The 21,857-nt window shown below is 37.1% G+C and overlaps 1 protein-coding gene across 7 annotated transcripts in view; it reads right to left on the bottom strand.

Moving 5' to 3' along the window:
* plce1 (phospholipase C, epsilon 1) overlaps nt 1–21,857 on the bottom strand; it is a 93,060-nt gene that overhangs the window by 69,272 nt on the left and 1,931 nt on the right. For all 7 annotated transcript variants that reach the window (XM_051914106.1, XM_051914100.1, XM_051914104.1 and 4 more), the window contains exon 2: nt 15,287–16,647. In XM_051914106.1, coding sequence (XP_051770066.1) covers nt 15,287–16,417 — 1,131 coding nt within the window. In that variant the 5' untranslated portion in view covers nt 16,418–16,647. The remainder of the gene's footprint in view (nt 1–15,286; nt 16,648–21,857) is intronic.

Below are 21,857 nucleotides of genomic sequence, written 5' to 3'. Positions count from 1 at the left end.
GACAGCAGGTTACAAACACACCCTGAGCAGAGATGAAGAGAGACAGAAATGACACACCGAACCCTACATTTCTGCTGAATGCATGGCATTAATACAGATTTAAAAATGGCCTACATGACCTTTGAGATGATGTTCTTAATGAATGTGTGATTAGTTAACATTGCATCAGCAAAGGACATCAAGTAGCACTCTGAAGTCCTTCAGGGGGACAAAAATTAAATGAAAGTCAAACTATAGCAACCATGATTTCCTAAATGACAAGAGTTTATTTTGACAAGAGTAGTAGTTGTTTCACAATACATGAACAGAGCAAAAAGAACTGGAATATTCTCTCCATTCCCTCTATAGAGGTTCAGAGCACTGCCAGTTACTGAAGTTGTATAACACTGCCTCCAAGTGGCATGGTTCACTGCAAGGCCAAACACATTGAGCCTGATGATCTACAACCTTCAGCATATCTGAACACAGTGGACTGAATTATTCTAGTAATGATGTTTTTTGTTTTTTTTTCCCAAAACTACAAAAAAGCAAGTTGTTTATGTTGGAGCAGCTGTTGAATGTCCAGCATACATGTAAACTACAATACAACGTCTGCTCTCGCCTCAACACGCATGCCTTGTGGTGCTCTCGTGAACGCGTGTTGGACATTAATATTTTGTAAATTAAGAGGTAAATTGTGTTTTTGCGCAAACAAAGCACTTGCGTCTCTTCATAAATTTGAGGTTTAACCACTGGAGTCACATGGATAATGATGTCTTTACTACCTTTCTGGGGCTTGAAAGTGGTAGTTGTGTAGCTGTCAATGGAGGGACAGAAAGCTTTTAGACTTCATTAAAATATCTTCATTTGTGTTATGAAGAAAAACAAAAGTCTTACAGGTTTGGAACGACATGAAGGTGAGTAATTAATGAAAGAATTTTCATTTTTGTTTGAACTAACCCTTTAACTCTTGTGCTGTGAAAATCCTTTTCCTAATTTGGTGTTCCCAAATCTCAAAAATGAACAGCCTTTTAAATTGCTTGTAAAGCTCTCATTAAGCTATATTATCACTAAATATTGGATTCAATCTTCTTGTCAACTTGTTTTCTTTCAATTAGCACAGGTTTTGTAATTTTTTTTTTCGGAACTGATTGATCATATACCTCATTTATCTGAGCTTATGCACCTCAGTTTTTGAGTGAAAAAAAGTTCACTCAAGCTTATTCAGTTAAAAAAAAACTGAGGTGCATAAGCTCAGATCAATGACGTCTATAATCAACAAGCTCCCAAAAGAAATACAAAACCTGTCCTAATTGAAAGAAAACAAGTTGATGTTTGGGTGTGGGGGCAGGGGGATTATTATACCCCATGTGAGTATAGTCAGTAAGTTTTAGTCCAATACGATAACATTAACTAGCATTACCTAAAAAGAAAATCCTCTCCGGGTCAAAATGACCGGAAAACAACACGAGGGTTAAAATATTAGGCTAGATCATTTTGATTTAATCATTTTTACTTGTTACATTCCCATGCTTTCACTGTTGTTTCATATTTTTGATAACTTCACTATATTAATTGTAGTAAAGTATAATAATAAAGAATGAGTAGGTGCGTCCAGACTTTTTACTGATAGTGGGCACGTTCAAGCTCAAACCGGTGCGCAACGTTTTGCTACGGTTTCCGGGTTGAACGACATGTTTCCTGGAAACGGTGTGCAACGGGTTTGAGATATACATTTTCTCTTGTTTGGTGGGAGTGTCAAAAATGTCAGCCCAATCAGCAACAACATGTACATAAACCACGCGGTATTAAAGAGACAGCTCGCACAATGGGTATGAATGTAACATAAAAGTACTATACATATTTATATATTTTGCTATTGTATTTTGGAGTGACACTTTCATAAACTTTTCTATTCTCATCTGATTATATAATGGTAAATATTACAATATCATAGCACAACAATAGTGATAATCAATAATGATAAGCCTAATACTCACAATAAAAATAATAAGGTCATATAGATCGTAACACAGTCTCGGAGGTAAGAAGTGGATTATCCTTCAATGTTTGTCTTTTTATCCTGAAATGCGAAATGTCGGATCACAATAATTAGGAACCACAGTTTCCACAAATTCCTTCACTCGATTGGGATGTTCTCTTTTATTTTGGACAGCAAGGGCAGTGACTGTAACATCGAGCGTATTTTGCAGTATTAAACACGTATTTATACCGATTTCATCAGGCTCCGAAAATTCTTCACAAAGAACACAAAGAATGGCCTTCTCAGCTGCCATAGTTGCAACTCTTGCGTCATCAGAACAGGGAGTTCAACGCACCACCGTTTCCGTTTAAAAAACGTTTTGCAACGTTTTGTTTGGGCTGAACGCAGCCAGTGTGTGAAAGGTACAAAGAACATGTTTCAGAACACACTGACTTACCTGCAAACAGAAATGTGCGTCACATGTCATGTTGTCATGTACATGATAGGAATGCTGAGAAACAACACTGGTGTGACACTACCGGATACATCCGAGTACAGAGATTAGATGTTACAATTTTTTTTTTTTTTTTTTTTTTTTTTTTTTTTCAAATACCACACATGATTGAGCTTTTTAGGAAGCATGTTACCAGAGATGCACACCAGGGGGCAGAAATCAGCAACTACATTAGAAAGATTCAGTCTATTGAATGCAATAGAGCAGAGGTGATCAACAGTGATACAGCACTTACAGTAGATTCACTGACAAATAAAACATTACCTTATATTTTAAATGATTAGGGCCATGAAAGTTTATTTTACACTAAAGCCAGGAGTATTGTATTTTGAAAGAAAACTAAACCTAATTTTTTACCATTAAGATATTTTTTTTGCATCAATACATTGTTTTCATGACAATTAAACTAACTTTTAAAGCACTTGGTCAAAATAACAAAAAAGATGTGATGTTTTTAGTATTTTTTTAACATTACAGAGCAAATGGCGATGATAACTTATTTTTAACGACACAAACAATCTTATTCCTAATGGAATATAAACAATTATTATTTTATACAATATTTTTATGTGGCAATATGGCAATATATGCTGTCACTCAACAGAGACAGAATCAGAAGAAATACAAATGTGTATTCCTTACATACAGTAAGGTTTGGTGAAAGGGAATGAACTCTCCCGAGCAGTGGAAAGCATGCGCCTTTGGCCTTTCTGAGTGTTTGTTTTTCATGACACACACACAGAGTTCACCACTGGGATTCCTTACCCTCCAGAGAACATGACAACAAACATGATAAACTTGATTTCCATCCATTTTCCCAGCCTGATAGAGAAGATCATAAATCCTAGACTTCAAGTAAATTACATGTCAAACACTAAGCAAATATATCGTTCTGCCATAACGTATTGAATGTAATGGTTGGTTTTATTATCATGGAATATGAATGTCCATCGTTGTCCATCATTTTGCGAGCAATTGTTGATAAATAAAAGTCACGTTGCAATTTTGGAAATATTTCCGTTTTAAACCATGAAGGCGAGCCAGTGGATATCACAAGCAATGTGCAAACTATGAGCTAGAGTTATGCAGATGAAGAAGTCTAAAACTGACCGAGCTTTTGACATCTGAAGCTGCATTAACGGCGCATATTGAGAGCTGAATCTACTTAATTTATTTAAACTGTCTTTAATTTATTTTCTTAATATTTCTCTTGTGGCCCGTACTTTTCTTATCATCGCAAGCATCGGTTATGCAGTGATGTGTTAAAAAATTATTGCGGGGCAAATGAATTGTAATATTAATTTAATAATAAAAGTTGCCTAATAATAATAATAATAATAATAATCATTCAGATCATATCGGGGGGGGGGTCTTGAGATCATCATGGGGGGTGGGGGTGGTCTAAGCCACCACAAGCCCCCCCTTGACGCTAGGCCTGATGACATATGACGCACGAATAAAGTGTCATAAATGACTGTCGTGACTCGTGTCATTCTAAAATTCTCCTTCCCCTCATCGTTCTGTTGATTGGTCCAGGATAACGTCTCATCAGTCCTTGCTTCTCAGACTTTGGTCCACAGACACCATGTTTTAGGCATGGGAAGGGGACGTTTTTACTGCTTGATATATAAAGCAACTCTTTCTTACCTAACATTTTTTTGTGGCGTCGATACATTGATGATATTTTTCTTTTATGGTGCGGCTCAGAGAATGAATTACTTGATTTTCAAAAAATGTCTAAATCGTAGTAGTGAACATCTTAAATTCACCATTGATTATAATGCTTCTCAGGTTAGCTTTCTTGATTTACTTATAATAAGAGATGATAATCAATTGGTGACAGATTTGTATAGAAAGCCTACAGATAAAAATACTATTTTACATGGTCAGAGCTTTCATCCTACCAATTTAAAGAAGAGTCCGAATAGTCAGTTTAAGAGGATTCGTAGGATTTGTACGTATAATGAAAGGTACGAAATGCAATGTAAAGATTTATGACAGAGGTTTTTGAGAGAGATTATGAAAACGCTTGGATTAAAGAAGCTGCGGCACAATTTGAAAATACTGATCAGAAAGAGTGCCTTGCTCGAACAGTGTCAAAATCAACCAACAATAGGTTGTCTTGTATTATCCAATATTCTGCTTTAAGTAATGAGTTTGCAAACATAGTACATAAACACTGGCATATTTTAAGCTCTGACCCTTTATTGAGTCAGTGTTGTAAAGATCCTCCACGAATTGTCTATAAACGAGCCCCCAATATACGGCAAATGGTGGTGAGAGCTGACCAAGGGTCGGAACGATCTAGAAATCCCTTTTCAGTCCCTGAGGGCAATTATAGATGTGGACAATGTAATTTTACAACAAAATGTCACATTTTTAGTCATCTTCACTCAGGGAAACAGTTTAAGATTAAGGGAATAATTTCGTGTAACGCCAAAAATGTAATCTATATGATCAAATATATATACGATTTGGCTTATATAGGTAAAACAAAGCATTGTTTAAAAATGTGTATAGCCGAACACAGAAGTAATATACGGTTGAAGGACCAAAAAAAAATCCCATAGCCGTGTAATTTGTCGACTCTCGCTATTTAGGCATTGAACAAATAAAAGTACCTAGAAGGGGTGGTATTAATAAAATTTTATTACAGAGGGAAGCTTTTTATATTTACACATTAAATACTCTTTCTCCAAAAGGTTTAAATTTGGAATTTGATTTGAAACCTTTTTTTGTGATTTGTGAGTTTTTTTGTATATACTTGATTCTATTTGTTACTCGTGTTGATTGGGTTATTAGTTTAATGAATTGTATCAGGTGTGATTGATCATGTTGATAAAATGATAAGAAATTGTCATCTTTTGATTATTTACTGTTTGTCTGACCTGACAAACACCTTTGTGGTCGAAACGTTGTCTTTTTAATAAATTTTGAGAGCAGCAGTGGCAGTGTGCCGATTTTTGATTTTTGACATATAAACAAAGCAGCCCAGCACAAATCTTCATGTGCTCGTCATCTCCTAATTGGGACCCGAAAGAAAAGAAGCTATGGTATGAGAACGCGCAAATAGCGGGAAACTGTGTATTCATGCAATAGGCGCGTCAAAAAATCTATTCAGATTTTAAGCTTGTGACATAAACGCACACGTCAACCCGATCACTTTATTTAGCGTTAAACACTCGTTCATCAATCGATGTCCATGTAAACACAGCTAATGTTTGGTACATTCAACCACCCTTCAAGCAAATAAACGTAAAAAACGGATTTGACAGCATCCCATTTATGCATGCAGCATGACAAAAGCTTGAAAAGACACGCTATTGTCTTTCAGTGGAGCAACAGTCTGTATCAGCAGCCTAAAATCTGAGCTGTTGGTCCAGCTGGGACTGAAAGCAGCCTGTCATGCACATTCCTCGCTCCTCTGAATCAGAGAGAGCGGCAGTCCACACCTTCCCAGAGTAACACCCTCAACTGCCAGCAGCCCTCTGAGGACAATACGAATGACAGGTTAAGACAAAACACCCAGGAGGATAAGACAGGATGACCTCAATAAATCAAGGACAGAGCGTTTCAGTCTGAACACCATAAATAGGGAAACTCCTCAAGTGTGATAAAAAGGTGGTTTACTTCTAGTTTAGAGTGAATCAAAAGTCATAGGTGTGTGACTCATTTGCCTTCAGGTATTTCAAAGAAATCTAAGTTACCAGACTAAATAACTAACTTGAATTACGGATTGGCAAAAAAATGGATGTGACTAAAATTATCTGCCTTTTCCTTTGTTTTTTCTTCTTTGCTTGGTTTAAGACTTGTTTTGATAGCTTTTTCATATTCAAATCCTGTTGGAATTAGGGATGAGCATTAATAATGCATTATAAATTATTATTATTATGTGTGATAAAGAGGTCACTATTTACTTTCTGAAAAGATCTAATGTTGTTTGAGTACAGCCATAAATAATCATGGAATGGATTCAGACAGTAGAAACAAACTTAAGGGATTTTACTTCATGTCAACATCTGCAGCTTTTCAGCCACACATTTATAAACACAGACAGTATAATCCAGTCCATGTCCAGGTGTTTTTTGTGTCTGAAATCCATTCCACTTCTATAAGAGCTAATCAAACATTGAGAATGAGGTCACAGTTTGAGCAGAGCCCACAAACAGGATGTTTCTGAGAGCTCTTCTCAAAAGCACCTGCTTTCTCTGTTGACTGTTCTGTCCATTTCAGATTCAGTAGACTAGATTTAACTAGAAGTGTTATTACACTCGGGAACTTTAGCCTATCAAACACAAAACCACTTTGACTTCCCAGCTGCTTCACTGATACAGTTCAAGGTTCTGCCAGACCTATAATCGATAATTGGCTGATTACCTGCATTTGCTGATAACGGTTCCAACTGGGCGATTAGCAGAAGTTTTTGAGAATTTTGAATATATATTGGCCTGTATCAAATAATGACCCCATCTGAACTTGCGGCCTTACTACGAGCTCAGAAAAAAGGCAAAAAATCTGTCAGTGGTGTGATACCCCTAAAGGGTGCCATATTAGTACATATCAGTACTTACATACATGTACCTTTCAAAAAGGTACAGCCCCAGTGACATCTTTTATACCTTTTTTCTAAGTGTGTGTGTCTAATCTGTCATTTAAGGTTTTAGAAGTGTGCTCACGAACGCCCCTACGCACCCTTGAGTTTTGCTGATGAGAATGAAGTGAGGAAGAAACTCCTCTAAATGGCTCATTGTGTCTTGAATTCTCAGAAACACAAGGCATACTTTGTGTGCAGTATCATGGCCACAGTGTCCCTCCCCCCAGCCTCGTCCTGTGTTTTGTTTGGCCTGTAGATGGACGCTCTGCTCACTGACAGCAGTGTGCTAGTGAGAGTTAGACTGGTCTTATCAGTACCTGCCAGTCTCTTCAAGGTCTGAATCAGGATATGATGTGGTTTGGGCTGTTGATTGTGAGGCTCTATATAGGTGGTCTCCGTCCGTAAGGGAAATAACTATGAGGCTGGTTTACTTTGGGAGAATGAGAGGAATGTGTTGAGGTGTCACTCCACCTTTTTTTCTTTTTTTTTCTTTTTTTTTTGGATATTTGGAAAACTAAAAGTATCAATCTTAACTACAACTTTTTTCCAGTAATAAGCTACTTTTTCCAATAGTAGTAGTACTGTTTTTTTCTTTTGTGACCCTGTACTGCATACACAGCTTTACAGCCAAGCAAGCTGAGTGAAGCAATAAGGAAATATGCTTTCATAAAATGTCCTCTCTCACTGTTATGAAGCACTGGGAAGCCTGGCGGATTTGTGTGAATTTTAGTGCTGTTAGTGGTTAAAAAAAAATTATTAACCAATTCAGTTGAATCCCTGCAAACCATTTGACATATTTTAGTCTTTTATATTTATACATATTGAATTATACATTTATTATATAAATTATAATTTATTATTATTTATATATTAATCAAATAAAAAAAAAAATAAGAAAAAGATGATTCCTTTTATCGTATATATTATTATTTTTACTTACTCTCCTGTAAGTTTATGTACTTTACAAACAGGGTTAAAATCTAAGCAAACTCCAATCCATGCTGTTACTTTCTAACATGTTTTCCTTCTTCATTCTTTTCTGACAGAGCTTTTATCAGTTAGTCATTACCTGTTAGATCTCTGGCCCTGTTATTCAGTCTATCAGGTGCTAATCAGCCAATCACAAGGCAGTGTTTATCTATTCCCGTGGTGTGGCAGGCAACAGCTATTAGGCTCGTTTCCTTTAATACCACAGAGGGCTGTAGTAAATTCCATTTTCAACATAGTCTCTCTTTTCATAACAACCCAGACAACATTTTTGAAGTCAGCATGAAAGTGAAGTTGCGATAGTCCTTTCTTATCTTACTGACATATCCAAGTGAAATAAGAAAAAAAAAAAAAAAAAAAAAATGTAGGACAGGATGGGATTTCATCCTTGGGAACTGATTGGATCATAGGAACTTGGGAGTTGCTAACTAAATGGAGGCAGATCTGAATGCCGGTTTGCAATCAGTTGTGGGGGATATTTAGGGGCCGCTTATGCGACATCGCTTTCAACTAAAAATGGAAAACTTGTGCATTTTGGCCATTCATTTACATGACAACGGTGTTGCACAGGTGTCTCAAAAACGTGACATGTTCAGTCTATAGGAACGTAGTGTTTCTTTACAAAGTGACATCGCCAACTACTGGCCTGGCAGTATAATACAGCGTTTTTAGTAGTTTTCGCAGATCTGTGTGAACAGGGATTGTTTTGACAACATTGTCATCTGTACGCAGAAAAATACAAAGGAAAATTTCCATTTTTAGTACATCGTTGTAAATGTACCCTTAGTCCCACCCTCCACCGAAACACACGTCATGAAGAGAACAGACATCGTTTGGAAGGGGGAGATTAATGTTTTTGATTAAATTTTAAGAGCACATGGAGTAAAAAAAAAAAAAAAAATAGATGTGCACAGATAAATCATTTATAATAAACACTGCAACATTCTGTAAAATATGAATAAAAAAAAGATATAAAAAAAAAAAAAAAATTGTCCATTTTGATTTCATTGATCAATCCACAATCTGACTGAATTAAACCACACCATGTTCGTTCGTTTGGCCAGAATTAGTCCCCTGACTGACCCTGGATTCTCCATTTCTGTCACTGATGGAGTTTGGGTTCCTTGCCACTGTTGCCTTTTGGTTTGCTTAGTTTGGGACACTTAATATTCATCAATATTACTGACTTGAATGCACTGACACTATTGGAAGAAAACTGAATTGAGCTGGATGATGACATCACCGCTTTCTCCAGAGCTTCTTTAAAGATGAAATGAACTCGTTCTATAGGCCTAACTGATAAACTTCACACAGTTATTGAACCAAACTGAATAAACACTGAACTGATTTTACCAAAATAATGACTGTTTACTATTGTCTTTTTAGAGCTGCTTCAGCAGAATTGAATTCTATTTGCATCACTGAATCTTTATTTTCCTATACATCACTGTAAAGTTAACTGTACTGTATAAAGCACTATATAAATAAATGTGACTGGAGTTGATTTGATTTTTGCTTTAGAAGAAAAATCCTGAGTGAAAGTTGTAGAAAGAAAAACGATTTGACATTTATTGTGAAAATTATATCGATTGATATCTATAATTGTTTAGTACCACCACCGCCCCTCCCAATGTATATATTTAAGTAATTAAATTAATTTAAACATGTGATTAGTCAACTATAATGGCTTGAATGAACGACTACTAGTCGACTAGAAAAATCTTTAGTCAGGGGCTGTGTGTGAGTTTGTCATCTCCACAAACCTGGAAGACCTTCTGAACGTATATAAGCAGTAGACTTTTTTTAAGAAGGAAAATTTAAAAGATGAAAAAGTAGTAGTATGGAAAAATCAATTAATTATGAATAATTTAATTCCATTATGAGAATAACGTAATCATGTAATCAATAAAAAAAGTAACTATGATTGAGTATTTTAAAATGTAATATAATCTAATTACAAGTACTTAATTTTTGGAATCCGATTATGTAATCCAGATTACATGTAATCAGTTACTATTCAGCACTCAGTGTTTCAACCGCAGAAAGACGTCAATAAATTAGCTTGTGTCACTTAATGTTGTATTTACCTCAGGAAAGTTATCCAGTGTTCACTGTTGGTTAGTTACCTATAGAAAAAACACTAGAGAGGATTTAATTTACTGTTAATTGTATGTTTGGATAAATCTGACATGAAGACAAACGTTTATGATAACTACCTATTAATATATCTGAAAATAAATAGCAGTTGAATACAATAGCTCTGTTGTTAATTTAAACCTCTAATATTATAGAAATGTACCAAATGAGAGGGTTCCCTGCAGTTTGCAGCATTAGTTAAATGATTGGTATCGGCAGATACTGTATCATCCTGAATAATCGGCTTTTAATATCAGGGAAAATTTAGTATTGGTGCATCTTTACTGTATATTCCTGTACATTTCATTAACTGAAATAATGTTAATATACCAAATTACTAAAATCTGTTTCTTACCTTTATAATATACTGACATCCACTTTAAAACACAGACGGTAAAGAGAAAACCACATGATGAATCAAAATTCATCACAAGCAGCTTTTCCACAAGCTGAAGTAAATACTAACATATAGAAGGTGCACAGTGTCCTTCTACAAAATACCATCATGATAACACACAACACTAAAATAATGCAATAAACGTTAATTTAACAACATAAGACGTAACATAAAAGCCTAATTTTTTTTTTTTTTTTTTTTAAAGAAAAAAAGAAATGTTATTTCAATGAAAAAAAACAAACATCAAATGTGATTCTCACAAAGAGAATTCTGGGAATGTTTTTTCACTGAAAATGATGAGATGACTTGTTATTTTTCACTTCCAAAAACTGTACATTTCACAGTATTATAACTATAAATAACTATCTAACTATAAAAATTACATAAAATGTCCAAATAGATCTATTACAGTTGTTCACCGAATATGATTTTTACTTTTAAAATTATGATAATAATTTATAGGAGAACAAGTCATGTACAATCTCATGGCTGTTTGTATGAACCACAAACAGTACTGTGCTTGATGTCCCCTACTTGCAATCTCATAAGCTCCTTTGACTCCTCTGCGGTGTCCACTGAGACAACAAAACCAGGGGTCAAGGCCGGGGGAGGTCAGCATTTCAACTCTGAACTTCCTCCCTACTGCTGCTATAATCACAACGGAGACGATTAACAGATGCCTCTTGGATGCCATGTAAGGGCTTGCCTTTAAAACACACTGTTGAGTGGGAAGCTCTTTGCTCTGAGTGTCAACATCTGAGGCTGTGAGCAAACACCAGTAAAAGCTTAAGAACACATTAAAAGAACAAGCTCAGCTTAATTAAAAGGAGCAGTCTGTCATTTCATTTAAAGTCCAGATGGACAGGCAAATATGCCATGGGAAACTTTCTGAATTACGTGCTCACCAGCTGTTGACCCCAGCAGTCTCACATCTGAATCCGAAGGGTTACAGCTTTTACAAATTGGGCCGTCTCAATTAAAGACTCATGACAGAGGCAAACAGGTACAGGTCAAAATTCAGTGTTCATAGTGATTTTTCATTTTATGCACTGTTGATATACAGTTTTGAAGCTTGCCAGAAAATACTACTCATTAAACCTGTTTATGAAGCGACAAGCTTGTGCAATAAAAGTAAACTTCCTGGCAGTCTACTTGGCAGCCAGAGAATGGAAAAAGGCACAAATAAAGCATCTATTGCCCAACATGTCATTTTTCATCATTATGTTGTCTGAAATATTAACTTTCGGTAACACTGTAGTATAGGGAACACATATAAACAATTAACTACGACTTTTCCCCTAATAAACTCCTAATTTACTGTTTATTAATAGTTAGTTAGTAAGGTAGTTGTTAAGTTTAGGTATTGGGTAGGATTAAGAATGTAGAATAAGGTCATGCATAATAAGGCATTAATATGTGCTTTATAAGTACTAATAAACAGCCAATATTCTAGTAATATGCATGCTAATAAGCGACTAGTTAAAAGACCCTAAAATAAAGTGTTACCGAACTTTCTAAGCAGGACAACGGCAAAATTACTTTTTTTTATTTTTTTTATTAACCATTTATTTTATTAAAAGGAATTACAGGAATTTAAGGGAATAATGAAAAAGAAATAAGAAAGGAAAAAGTTCAAAAAGTCTACTGAAGTTAAGTAATTAATTTAAACTATTTGCAAATAAAAATATTCACTATTAATGTCTAATATGACAAAAACACAAAACGTTTTTTGTCTCTTCACATTCAGTTATGAAATACATTAATCATGTCATATTAATCAAATAATAGCATGTTTTCTATTCAAAACAGTGAAATTTCATAAAAATATTGAGTAGTTTGCATTCATGGATATTACTGTCAGTCGCTGAATATTTCAATCCTAAAACACTTGTCAAATATTAAATGTTTACTCGCCACATATTCTTTCACTGCTAAATGACAGTGTCGCATTACAATTCACACTCATCTTCTGTTAACAGTAAGCCCCGCCTTCTTTGATTAGATTGGCCAGCTCACTTGTTCTGACAGTGATGGGCACTCTTAGACCGCTGAGGAAGACCAGCCTAAAAATTTAAATGTCATCCTAACAAAAAACAGAGTGGTGCATAATGGAGTACAGCAGAGCAGCATCAATATTATCAAATATTGGGGGGGACGATTTGGCCATTTCTAATTATTGGGGGAGACTTGTCCCCCTTAATGTCTATGGTGTTTACGACCCTGCTTGAAACCAGAATGTCATAGAGACTTGCATGTTTGCGCTTTTAAATTGGGCAAGCAAGCAATATATACTGTACGTATACACATTTCACAAAGCATTGTGTAACCCTAAACACAAGTTTAATAAAAAGTTCTAAGAAATTACACTTTGAACAACTGCTACAATAAAGTTCTGTTAAATGAGTTCACACCTAAAAAGTTATTTACATGAATATACCATATTACGTCAATATACGAGTTTCAAAGGACTTTAAATGCTGGTTCATATTCAAATTTGGACAATAAATAACCTCACTAACACTAAAGACTGTGTCATGGAAAGACTAGCCTAATAAAGCAGTCCTTAAATTATGCAAATCATAATGGCTTAACGAAATCAAAGGACATACTCCATGTCACTAACATAAGCCCTCTGGGATGTGATATGCACTTTCTATATTAGACTTATTTTGATTCAATAGTATTGAACCACACTTCTTTTTTTCTCTATTCACTAATCCCTTTTTAACCCTTCCTTATTTCCAATATGAGGTAACGCTGGGCCGCTGTCCAGCGTGGTTTAGTCCAGAACCACACTGATGTTGACACAGAGTATCTGGGTCCAAAACAAAACCCCAATAACAAATCAGTGGAACACTAAACTTAAAAATGTGAAGAAAAAATGTTTTGGTCTCAAGAGTAGCAATGACTACAACAACACATTTATTTCTACATGCATTGACTCACCAACCCATTTTTCACCTATAAGAAATGAATGAAAAGGTGAAGGAGGCAGGGGTTTAGTGCCTCAAAGGGGCAATAAAGTCTTAATGTCTTAAGCTAGTGTAGCGAGAACCACTGTACGCTATGCTCTGAAACAGAGGGCTCCACTGTCCCAGCCAGCAGGAGAAACCAGACAGCGCTGGAATGACCCTTAACACAACAAGCAGTGGTTTTTACAAGCCTACTAGTAAAACGTCTGCCTTAGCTCAGATATAATACGCTGCATAATAGATCTGAAGTTCTGCTGAAACAGACAGCCGTCGCCCACTAAATCATCTGTCAGAAAAACCTCAAGCTGAATGGTTTTGTGTGTATCATACACCGACTTAAGCTTTGTGAGCTCCAGGAAAAGGAATTTCCTTGGCAAGAAAGATTTCCTCCTATTGGCAATTCATCAAATTACAGGCAAAATTAAGTGCTGGCCAGTGTCCATTTGTTAAATAGACTGGAACTATTACAATTACCACTGAAAATTACCATGAAAAAAAGCATCACTGTGGTTTACTCCTGCACTGGCACTGCATATCATTTAGTCTCATACAATAAATTGCTTGTGATTTTTCTCATTTGTAAGTTACTGTGTATAAAATCATCTTGCTAAATGAATAAAAAAAAAAAACATTATATTACCAATTTGGTTACACTTTATTTTGATGGTCCCCTTTAGACATTTTGTTGACTATAAGTAACATTGTAACTACATGTCAACTAACTCTCAAGAGTATTAGTTCAGTATTAGTAGACTGTTAGGGGTAGGGTTAGTAGAATAAGTTGACATGTAGTTGCAAAGTTATTTATGGTCAGTAAAATGTCTGTTTGGGAGCATCAAAATAAAGTGTTAGCAGATATTAAGCAGAGAGTCTAGTAATACTCTAATGAGAGTTAGTTGACATGTAGGTGCAATGTTACTTATAGTCAACAAAATGTCTAAAGGGGACCATAAAAATAAAGTGTTACCAAAGATTCTTCAATGAATTCAACCAGACCATGAAGGTCTAGTTGAACGCATTGGAAAAAATGCAAACAGCAAAGCCAAGACAGCCAACAAGTTAAGTAACATACAACCAGAGGAATATTATGAACACAATGCTGACAGATAATAAAGACGATGATGATAAAGACATGTCAAAAATCGACAGTAATTTCCTGTTTTAGACTTAGTTTAGGCTTAATATTTTTCTAAACGTACATCTTTCCCCACTAAAGATGAGCTTTTCTATTAACTTTATGTAGGAAATGATGGATGTAGCACCAGGGCTTTGGGGAGGCAGTTTGCTAAGGTGTTTTAGTGCTTTATTATGTGGAAAAAAACTCAAGTCTGATTTCATAAGAAAAGTATTACATTAATTCTCCTTAACAAGCTGCATGATTTGAGGTATCATTCATGCCTGTAGCACAAATGGTTTAATAGTTAAGAGTTTTGAAAAAGAAAGAACCACTAATTACACACCCAAGGACCAATCTAAGAATGCAGGGTTCAATCGTAATTATTTGTTCAGTGATTAACACACTTGATAAAACAGCAAAGAAATTCACTGTCATGCTTATTTCAAAACATGAGCTACAACCCAAACATTCAGTGCAGAAACTCTGGCACCAACTGTGAGAGAGGCACATTCACAGAGCGTTAACATAACACCTGAATAACCATCAGTTCATAAAGGAAGCATTCATACCAAGTAGAGCTTTATTGAAAAGAGAAATTGACCTTACCTCTGCATACTTGACCCCTGGGTAGATGAGAAGGGCCCTGGAAACCTGCAGCTGGATGGCCTGAAGCACTCTGCTGTATCCTCTCGCCTCATGCGTGCGCTTCTCACCGAGGTGGCATGTTTTCCCACAAACAGACTCCCAGACTCTGTCGGAGATGCAGCCAGTGGGTAGAGTCCTCACTATAGCTCTGGTGCCTGTGCACACGGTCTTTTTAATTTTCTGGTTGTTCTTGAAATACCTCCTGACCAGGACAGTAGAGCGCTCTTTCTTGTTTCGCACAAACTCGCTGTCGGACACGGTGCCCTCACTGTCACTACAGTTCTGACTTGCAGACAACCTGAAGGGTGTGGACCTCTTAAGGCACCTGTCCTGAGAGCACATGGGTTTGGTTTTCCGGTTAAGCCTTTCCAGACTAGAGAATCCATTTTTATGACACACTGCACATACAAAGTCTATTCTGTCACGCATTTTGTTATTCGCAGCAGTGCCGCAGCCATTGGCGCATTGAGGGCCTTGTGGCGAGGATACTGGCACGCTGCTTCGCCTCAAATCCAGCCCACAGAACGGCAGGCTCTCCGTGTTTTGGCTGATGACTAATTCCATCTGGCACAGTTCACCATCTGAACCACTCAATGCTGGCTGTCCTCCAGCAAGAAAAGGAACATCAGAAGAAATCTCTTCTGCTTTCCTCTGCTGGGGCACCGTTCCCCAGCTTCTAGGAGGAAAGCTATTCTCCGGGCAGCCTTCTTCGCTTTCCACTGGATCGCAAAACCCACACATCTGGCAAACGTACAACCCTTCTTCCCCGTGCCTTGCAGCCCCACAGCTGCAGTATTTGGACCTGTAGGTATTGTCCAAGCAATCCAAACTCTTAGACCTAGTATCCAAAGACTTTCGTATTCTGCACTCTGTGCCCGGTGAGTCCCCTTCAAAAGGGTCAAATGGACAATTGACAGGTGTCTGAGGGGATTCACTCTCAGGCAAGCCGTAGATCCCGGTTATGAGAGCATCTCCATTACTTGCTGAAGTCTCCTTACCAAGACTCTTCACTCCCAGCACAGTAGAAGCCCCCTCGGAGGCCATGGAGCTCATGAGGTCAATATGCGCCTGTCTTTCCACACGAACCCTCATTTCACTAGGCACCTGATGACAGATTCTCCTTGCTCAATTTACACAAGCACAAGCTTCTGGCAAACTACCCCTAGAGACAATGGCCTTGAGATCAGAGAGAGTATCTCTGTGGGTCTGTCTGAAGTGGAAGCTTTAGGATGACTACAGCAGAAAGCGACGGCTGCGTCTTCTCAATTTAGTCGCCCCTCCCGACTTTAACCTCTTCTCCCAAGACCTCGAGGCTCAGAACACTAGATGAGAGGGGAACAAGAAAAACAAATTTCAATAAACAACTTCTCTTGCCACATAGCATTTTTAATAACCTGCAAATGTTCCCTGGATGAATGAAGAAAATATGACAATGCAAGTGGAAACATAAGCATACTGTAACTCAATACACTGGTTTTACTTGGCATGGGCAAGGCAAGAAAAAGTTTCTCAATCCTTATCAAAGCCAAGCTGTTTTGTGTCTTGCTAGGTGCTATGTGGTGAAGTTGTTAAAAGTGCACTTCACCACAACTGAAATGTTGTTTAAAACACTTAAGAAATATTACAAGGACAGGATGCACATTCTGACAGCATGAAATGAAAATTCACATCCACTCAAAAAATATCTCCCTCTCAGGAAATCACACAGCTGTCCAAAATCTCACTACAGTCAGCAGCCCACCATTCCAATAAAAACGCACGGGTCTCTGGAATGTAAAGCTTCGCTTGGAGGGGGTAGTCCGAATGCAATTAAAGGGGGTATTCGCTGCATTGATTCTGGATGAATACAGTCAGTCAGAGTGTTCAAACATGGCTCAGTTCTCACACCCACACAGTTGACAATAAATCACTAACACAGTGAGGACTATTTCTTTCATTTCTTTCAACTCAGCACTTGAGTGCTTGTAATCAGACATGGACTTGGTGAAAGAGAAAGGGTGTAAAAGACACTGGAATACTGCTAATAGTGCGCAGGGGCAATCTACTTCTCAGGCTGAATAAAACAATCAGTGACGACTGTCTACAAACACTACATTTTTATATTTTCTAAAGAAAATGTGTGAGTGGTGCAAAACTGAGCAATTATTAGATATGTTACTATACATTTGCAAGGACATTGCTAAGTAAGTTAGAGATGTTGTTGGTGGATCCATGCAGTTGCTAAAGTGTTTTAAGCAGTTGTAAGATAAAGGTGTTCTGGGTGGTTGCTAGGGTGTTGCTAGAGTGTTCTGGCTCTGGTCCCTCCTTTGATGCAAGTTTATGGGATTTCTGTGATTTTATCATCAGCTGGGGGAAAATCATAAGCTAAATCATTTAAAAAAGTAACAGCACACTCTCCTAAACAAGATTTAAGGTATCATTAATGTCCATAGATTTACACACCTGACCTAACATTAATAGAACATTTTCACCCAAATTAAAAATGCTGTCATTACGTGTTCATGAGACAAACAATAACTAATAGCGTTTGCCATCACAGACATCAAATCTGGCATGACACATTCACTTTTAAATCTGAAAACAAATGTGATTTTAGAACTTTTTTAAATTTTATCAGTGAATAATGTCATCAATTTTTTCTGTTTGCCACTTAAAACTACTTTATGACCTCAGAAGTCTTTGAATACGGTAAATAAGCCCACCATTTCCTGTGTTTATGATACAGAAAGAGCATTGCTGTTAGTATCAGAAGCAACTAAACAAGTTTTGTCCTAATCTGCTCCCAGAAGCACATAACAAATGCATTCCTGCTATAGTATGAGATCACCAGACAGATATTCCAGACACACCCTCGTTCTTCTTATGATCAACTGTCATGTGTCCACATGACTTCATGAGGTGGTCTGATCATTAAGTGATAAGAAAATATTGTTTCTTTCATTTCACTCTCATTCTGGCCGGCTGTTAGGCTGTTGTTAAGCGGCTGATGGATGTTCTGAGTGGTTGCATACTGGTTAAAAAGTCCATTCCCATGTCTCTATGAACTGCTGGTCTGTAAAATCAGGTTCGATCATCAATGTGAGGGGCCATTTACACAACACCATTTTCAACTAAAAAAAACTTTTTATGCGTTTTGGCCGTTCATTTACACGTCATCGGAGTTTTGGGGGCCTGAAAAGGCAAGCTTTGGATAACAGGTTTAAAAGCGCAAGTTTTTGATGTTTTTACTGTTATCATCCCCATGTAAACAACCAAAACTCAAACTTGTCATGCGCATGCGTATTATGTGTTCAGTTTATAGTGTAGGGTTTCTTTACAAAGTGACATCGCCAACTACTGGCCTGGCAGCAGAATACAGCTTTTTGCAGCCATTTTCGTGGATCTGTGCGAACGGAGATCATTTTGACAATGTTGTTGTCTTTATGCAAAAAAAAGAAAAGGAAAAACTACCCTCAGTCTATATGGCTGTTTTAATTGTGCATCTGATGTTTTTTTAAGGTAATACGAGGAACAGTAGGGCTGGGACAATAAATCGATTCGTCTCGATTCGTGGATCGATTCTGAGCTTAGTTTTTAACAGCAGATGGCGCTCTAGGCTAGTTTTTAACTGCATGCTCAAAAGAAGAGCACTCGTGTGTTCGGCTGAGTCTGAGAATGTACTTGCACTAGGGGTTGTACCGACTAATCGACTAGTTACACACACAGAACGCATTTTGCTTTCAAAAGTGCGAAACGCGGGCAGTGGAATAGGGAAAATAAATGCAAGGTCTTGAGATGCGTTTTTTAAAAGTTTAACTGATTTGAACTTGAGCGCCACGTTTTTAGAACAGCGTGTCATGCGCGCGATGCTGCAAAAGACGCAAGACGCGAACTCGACAGTAATACACGCCTGTCTAGCGCATATTTATGTAGAAAACAATGGAAAAGTAGCGCATCGGAATGGAAAAACGCATTTTGTGTGAACGGCCCCATATTTGCTCATTAATAAAGTCATCAGTGACTAGTCGACATCGACTTGACTTTAATCACGTAAATGTCGACTTAATAAAATCTTAAGTCGTTCAACCCCAACATGCACCTCAGAATGCTTTTATGACACATTGAGATTAATGTAAACAGCCCACTGTGAAGACCCTTGTAATTCGCTTCAACCTTTTCGAACTTTATGAATGATTATTTTATAGAAGGTTCAAGTGGTGTATGTATCGAGTTAAAGTACGGCTGTTTCTAAAGCATGCAGTGCCATCTGCTGTTAAAAACTAAGCTCAGAATCGATTCGAGAGAGAGAATGGCAATGCATTCAGAAAATCTCAGAATCGATACAGAATCAGTTCTCGATTCGCGATGCAACTATTTATTGTCCCAGGCCTAAGCAACAGTAATAGTGATGCTTGTCTTAGCAAAAGCCACTAATTAAACTTCTAAAAGTTGTGGAAGCCCAGAAGTATTGCTAGCCTTTATTTGTATATATTACATTATGAGAGATTGTATCCAATCCATCAAGGTGATCCTTACTGATCTCATGGTCATGTACAAACAAGCAATGTATCAGCATGCCTGCAGTAGGTGTTACAGGCATTTGTGCCCTAAAAACCTGAACTTGTCAAAGACACCTCTCACTTATCTAAACTATGAGCTGTAGCAGTAAAGAGGCGGTCGTGCCTCCAGAACGGTGGGTGGGTATGAGTGTCTGCTGAGGCATGAGGCCATTGTAATGCTTGGAAATTACGGGAATTCCCACCTCCCCAAATCCACCTCCGCACCCCTCCTTCTCCCCTTCTTTTCTGAAGCCAGCACAAACTAATTATCTGTGCTAGTTTGATTCTGTTCCTGTGCAACAGACGGCTACTGGAGCAAAGCCTCATTCAGACGTGGAACAGTTCATCTTAATATAACCAAGTTTATGTATGGGTAAACAATGGCATCAATGACACATACATGCAGGTTCAACCGAGATTACGACAATATAGGCTAACAGCCCATCATAAATGGAACTAGGTCAACTGCTGTTGATCTCTGACCAGTGTTATTAGAGTTAAGGCTGGAATACACTAAACGACTTTTAAAATATGAACAGATTTTAAATGCACTATAGGCATCATATACTTGCCAACTTTCTAAATGGTTACAGAGAAAAACTGGGCATCATACACTAAAGGACTGAGGATCACACACTGCCAACATTTACATAGTTCTGAAAACAACAAACCTACGCAGAAACATGGAAGCGCTGCACTCTCTATACAACGTAAACAGCGTAGGATACTGACAGGAAAGAGAAGAAATTGTTGAATAAAGTCATTATTTTTGTTTTGTTTTTGCGCACAGAAAGTATTCTCTTCTTCATAACATTAAGGTTGAACCACTGTAGACACATGGACTATTTTAACAATGTCTTTACCACCTTTCTGGGTCTTCAAAGTGGTAATTAAAATTGCTGTCTATGGAGGGGTCAGAGAGCTCTTGGATTTCATCAAAAAATATCTGAATTTGTGTTCCGAAGATGAATGAATGTCGTACGGGTGTGGAACGACATGAGGGTGAGTAACTAATGACATAATTTTCGTTTTTGGGTGAACTAACCCTTTAATAAAAAAAAATAAAAAAAATCAGTCTGTTCCCCTTGTACATTACATGATTTTCATGGGGGAAAAAAAAAAAAAAAAATCAACTCTGACTACCCAATACCTGCAGACTGGATTTGACTTTTGGCAACTAGCGTCAACTCAGCCAGACTGCAAATCACAGCAAAAACCAGAGCAAAGGTTGTGTAGTGTATTCCAGACTTTAAAACTATTAACATTTAAAAATTGTTTTAATTAATTGAAATAAAAGAAAATATAAATATTAGATGAACAACTTAAAATTAAAAAATTTGTCTTGGCAACTAACTGCAATAAACAAGTTTTTATTAATGTACTAAAAATACTAAAACAAAACAAAACAAAAACAATTGCAAAATGAAAATTACAACAACTTAAGTCTCAGTCTGGGGGCCTAAATATATTTATTTATCTATTTTATACAGTTTTATTAAAGAAATCTCTCAGCTTTATTTTATTATCTTCTTTAAAGCTGCAGTCTGTAAGTTTTGCCTCTTTGTCGCCATCTCTGTTTGAAACCTGCAATTGCAGTTATTTGGGGAATTATCATCTTTATGTGGGTTGTGCATCGGCATGGCTCCTCAGCGCGGATGAATCTAATATTTGCTGTCAGTCACCGCATCGGTGTGGATACTGTACTTCGGAATCACATATTGTAGTCTTGGAAGTATAAGAATGTTCACCGGAAAATCTCATCTGAACAAGCAAGCAACATGTCTGCCACTTTTGTTCTGACCAACTAAGAAAAAAAGTTACAATACCAATAAGCAATCACAATACACGCTACCAATGGTGATTAACGACCGCTTAGCTCCTATCATATCAAACTGTGCTAATTATTATTATTGTTATACTTTGCTCTCAAATTGTTAATGTTAACAATATCAGCATTGAGTGACTATGTGTTTTTAGTGTGTATTAGCGTCCGA

This window comes from Ctenopharyngodon idella, chromosome 12 (assembly GCF_019924925.1).
Source record: "Ctenopharyngodon idella isolate HZGC_01 chromosome 12, HZGC01, whole genome shotgun sequence".
NCBI lineage: Eukaryota > Metazoa > Chordata > Actinopteri > Cypriniformes > Xenocyprididae > Ctenopharyngodon > Ctenopharyngodon idella.
The sequence above is the reverse complement of the archived record's forward strand: the minus strand, read 5'-3'. Positions and strand labels throughout refer to the sequence as shown.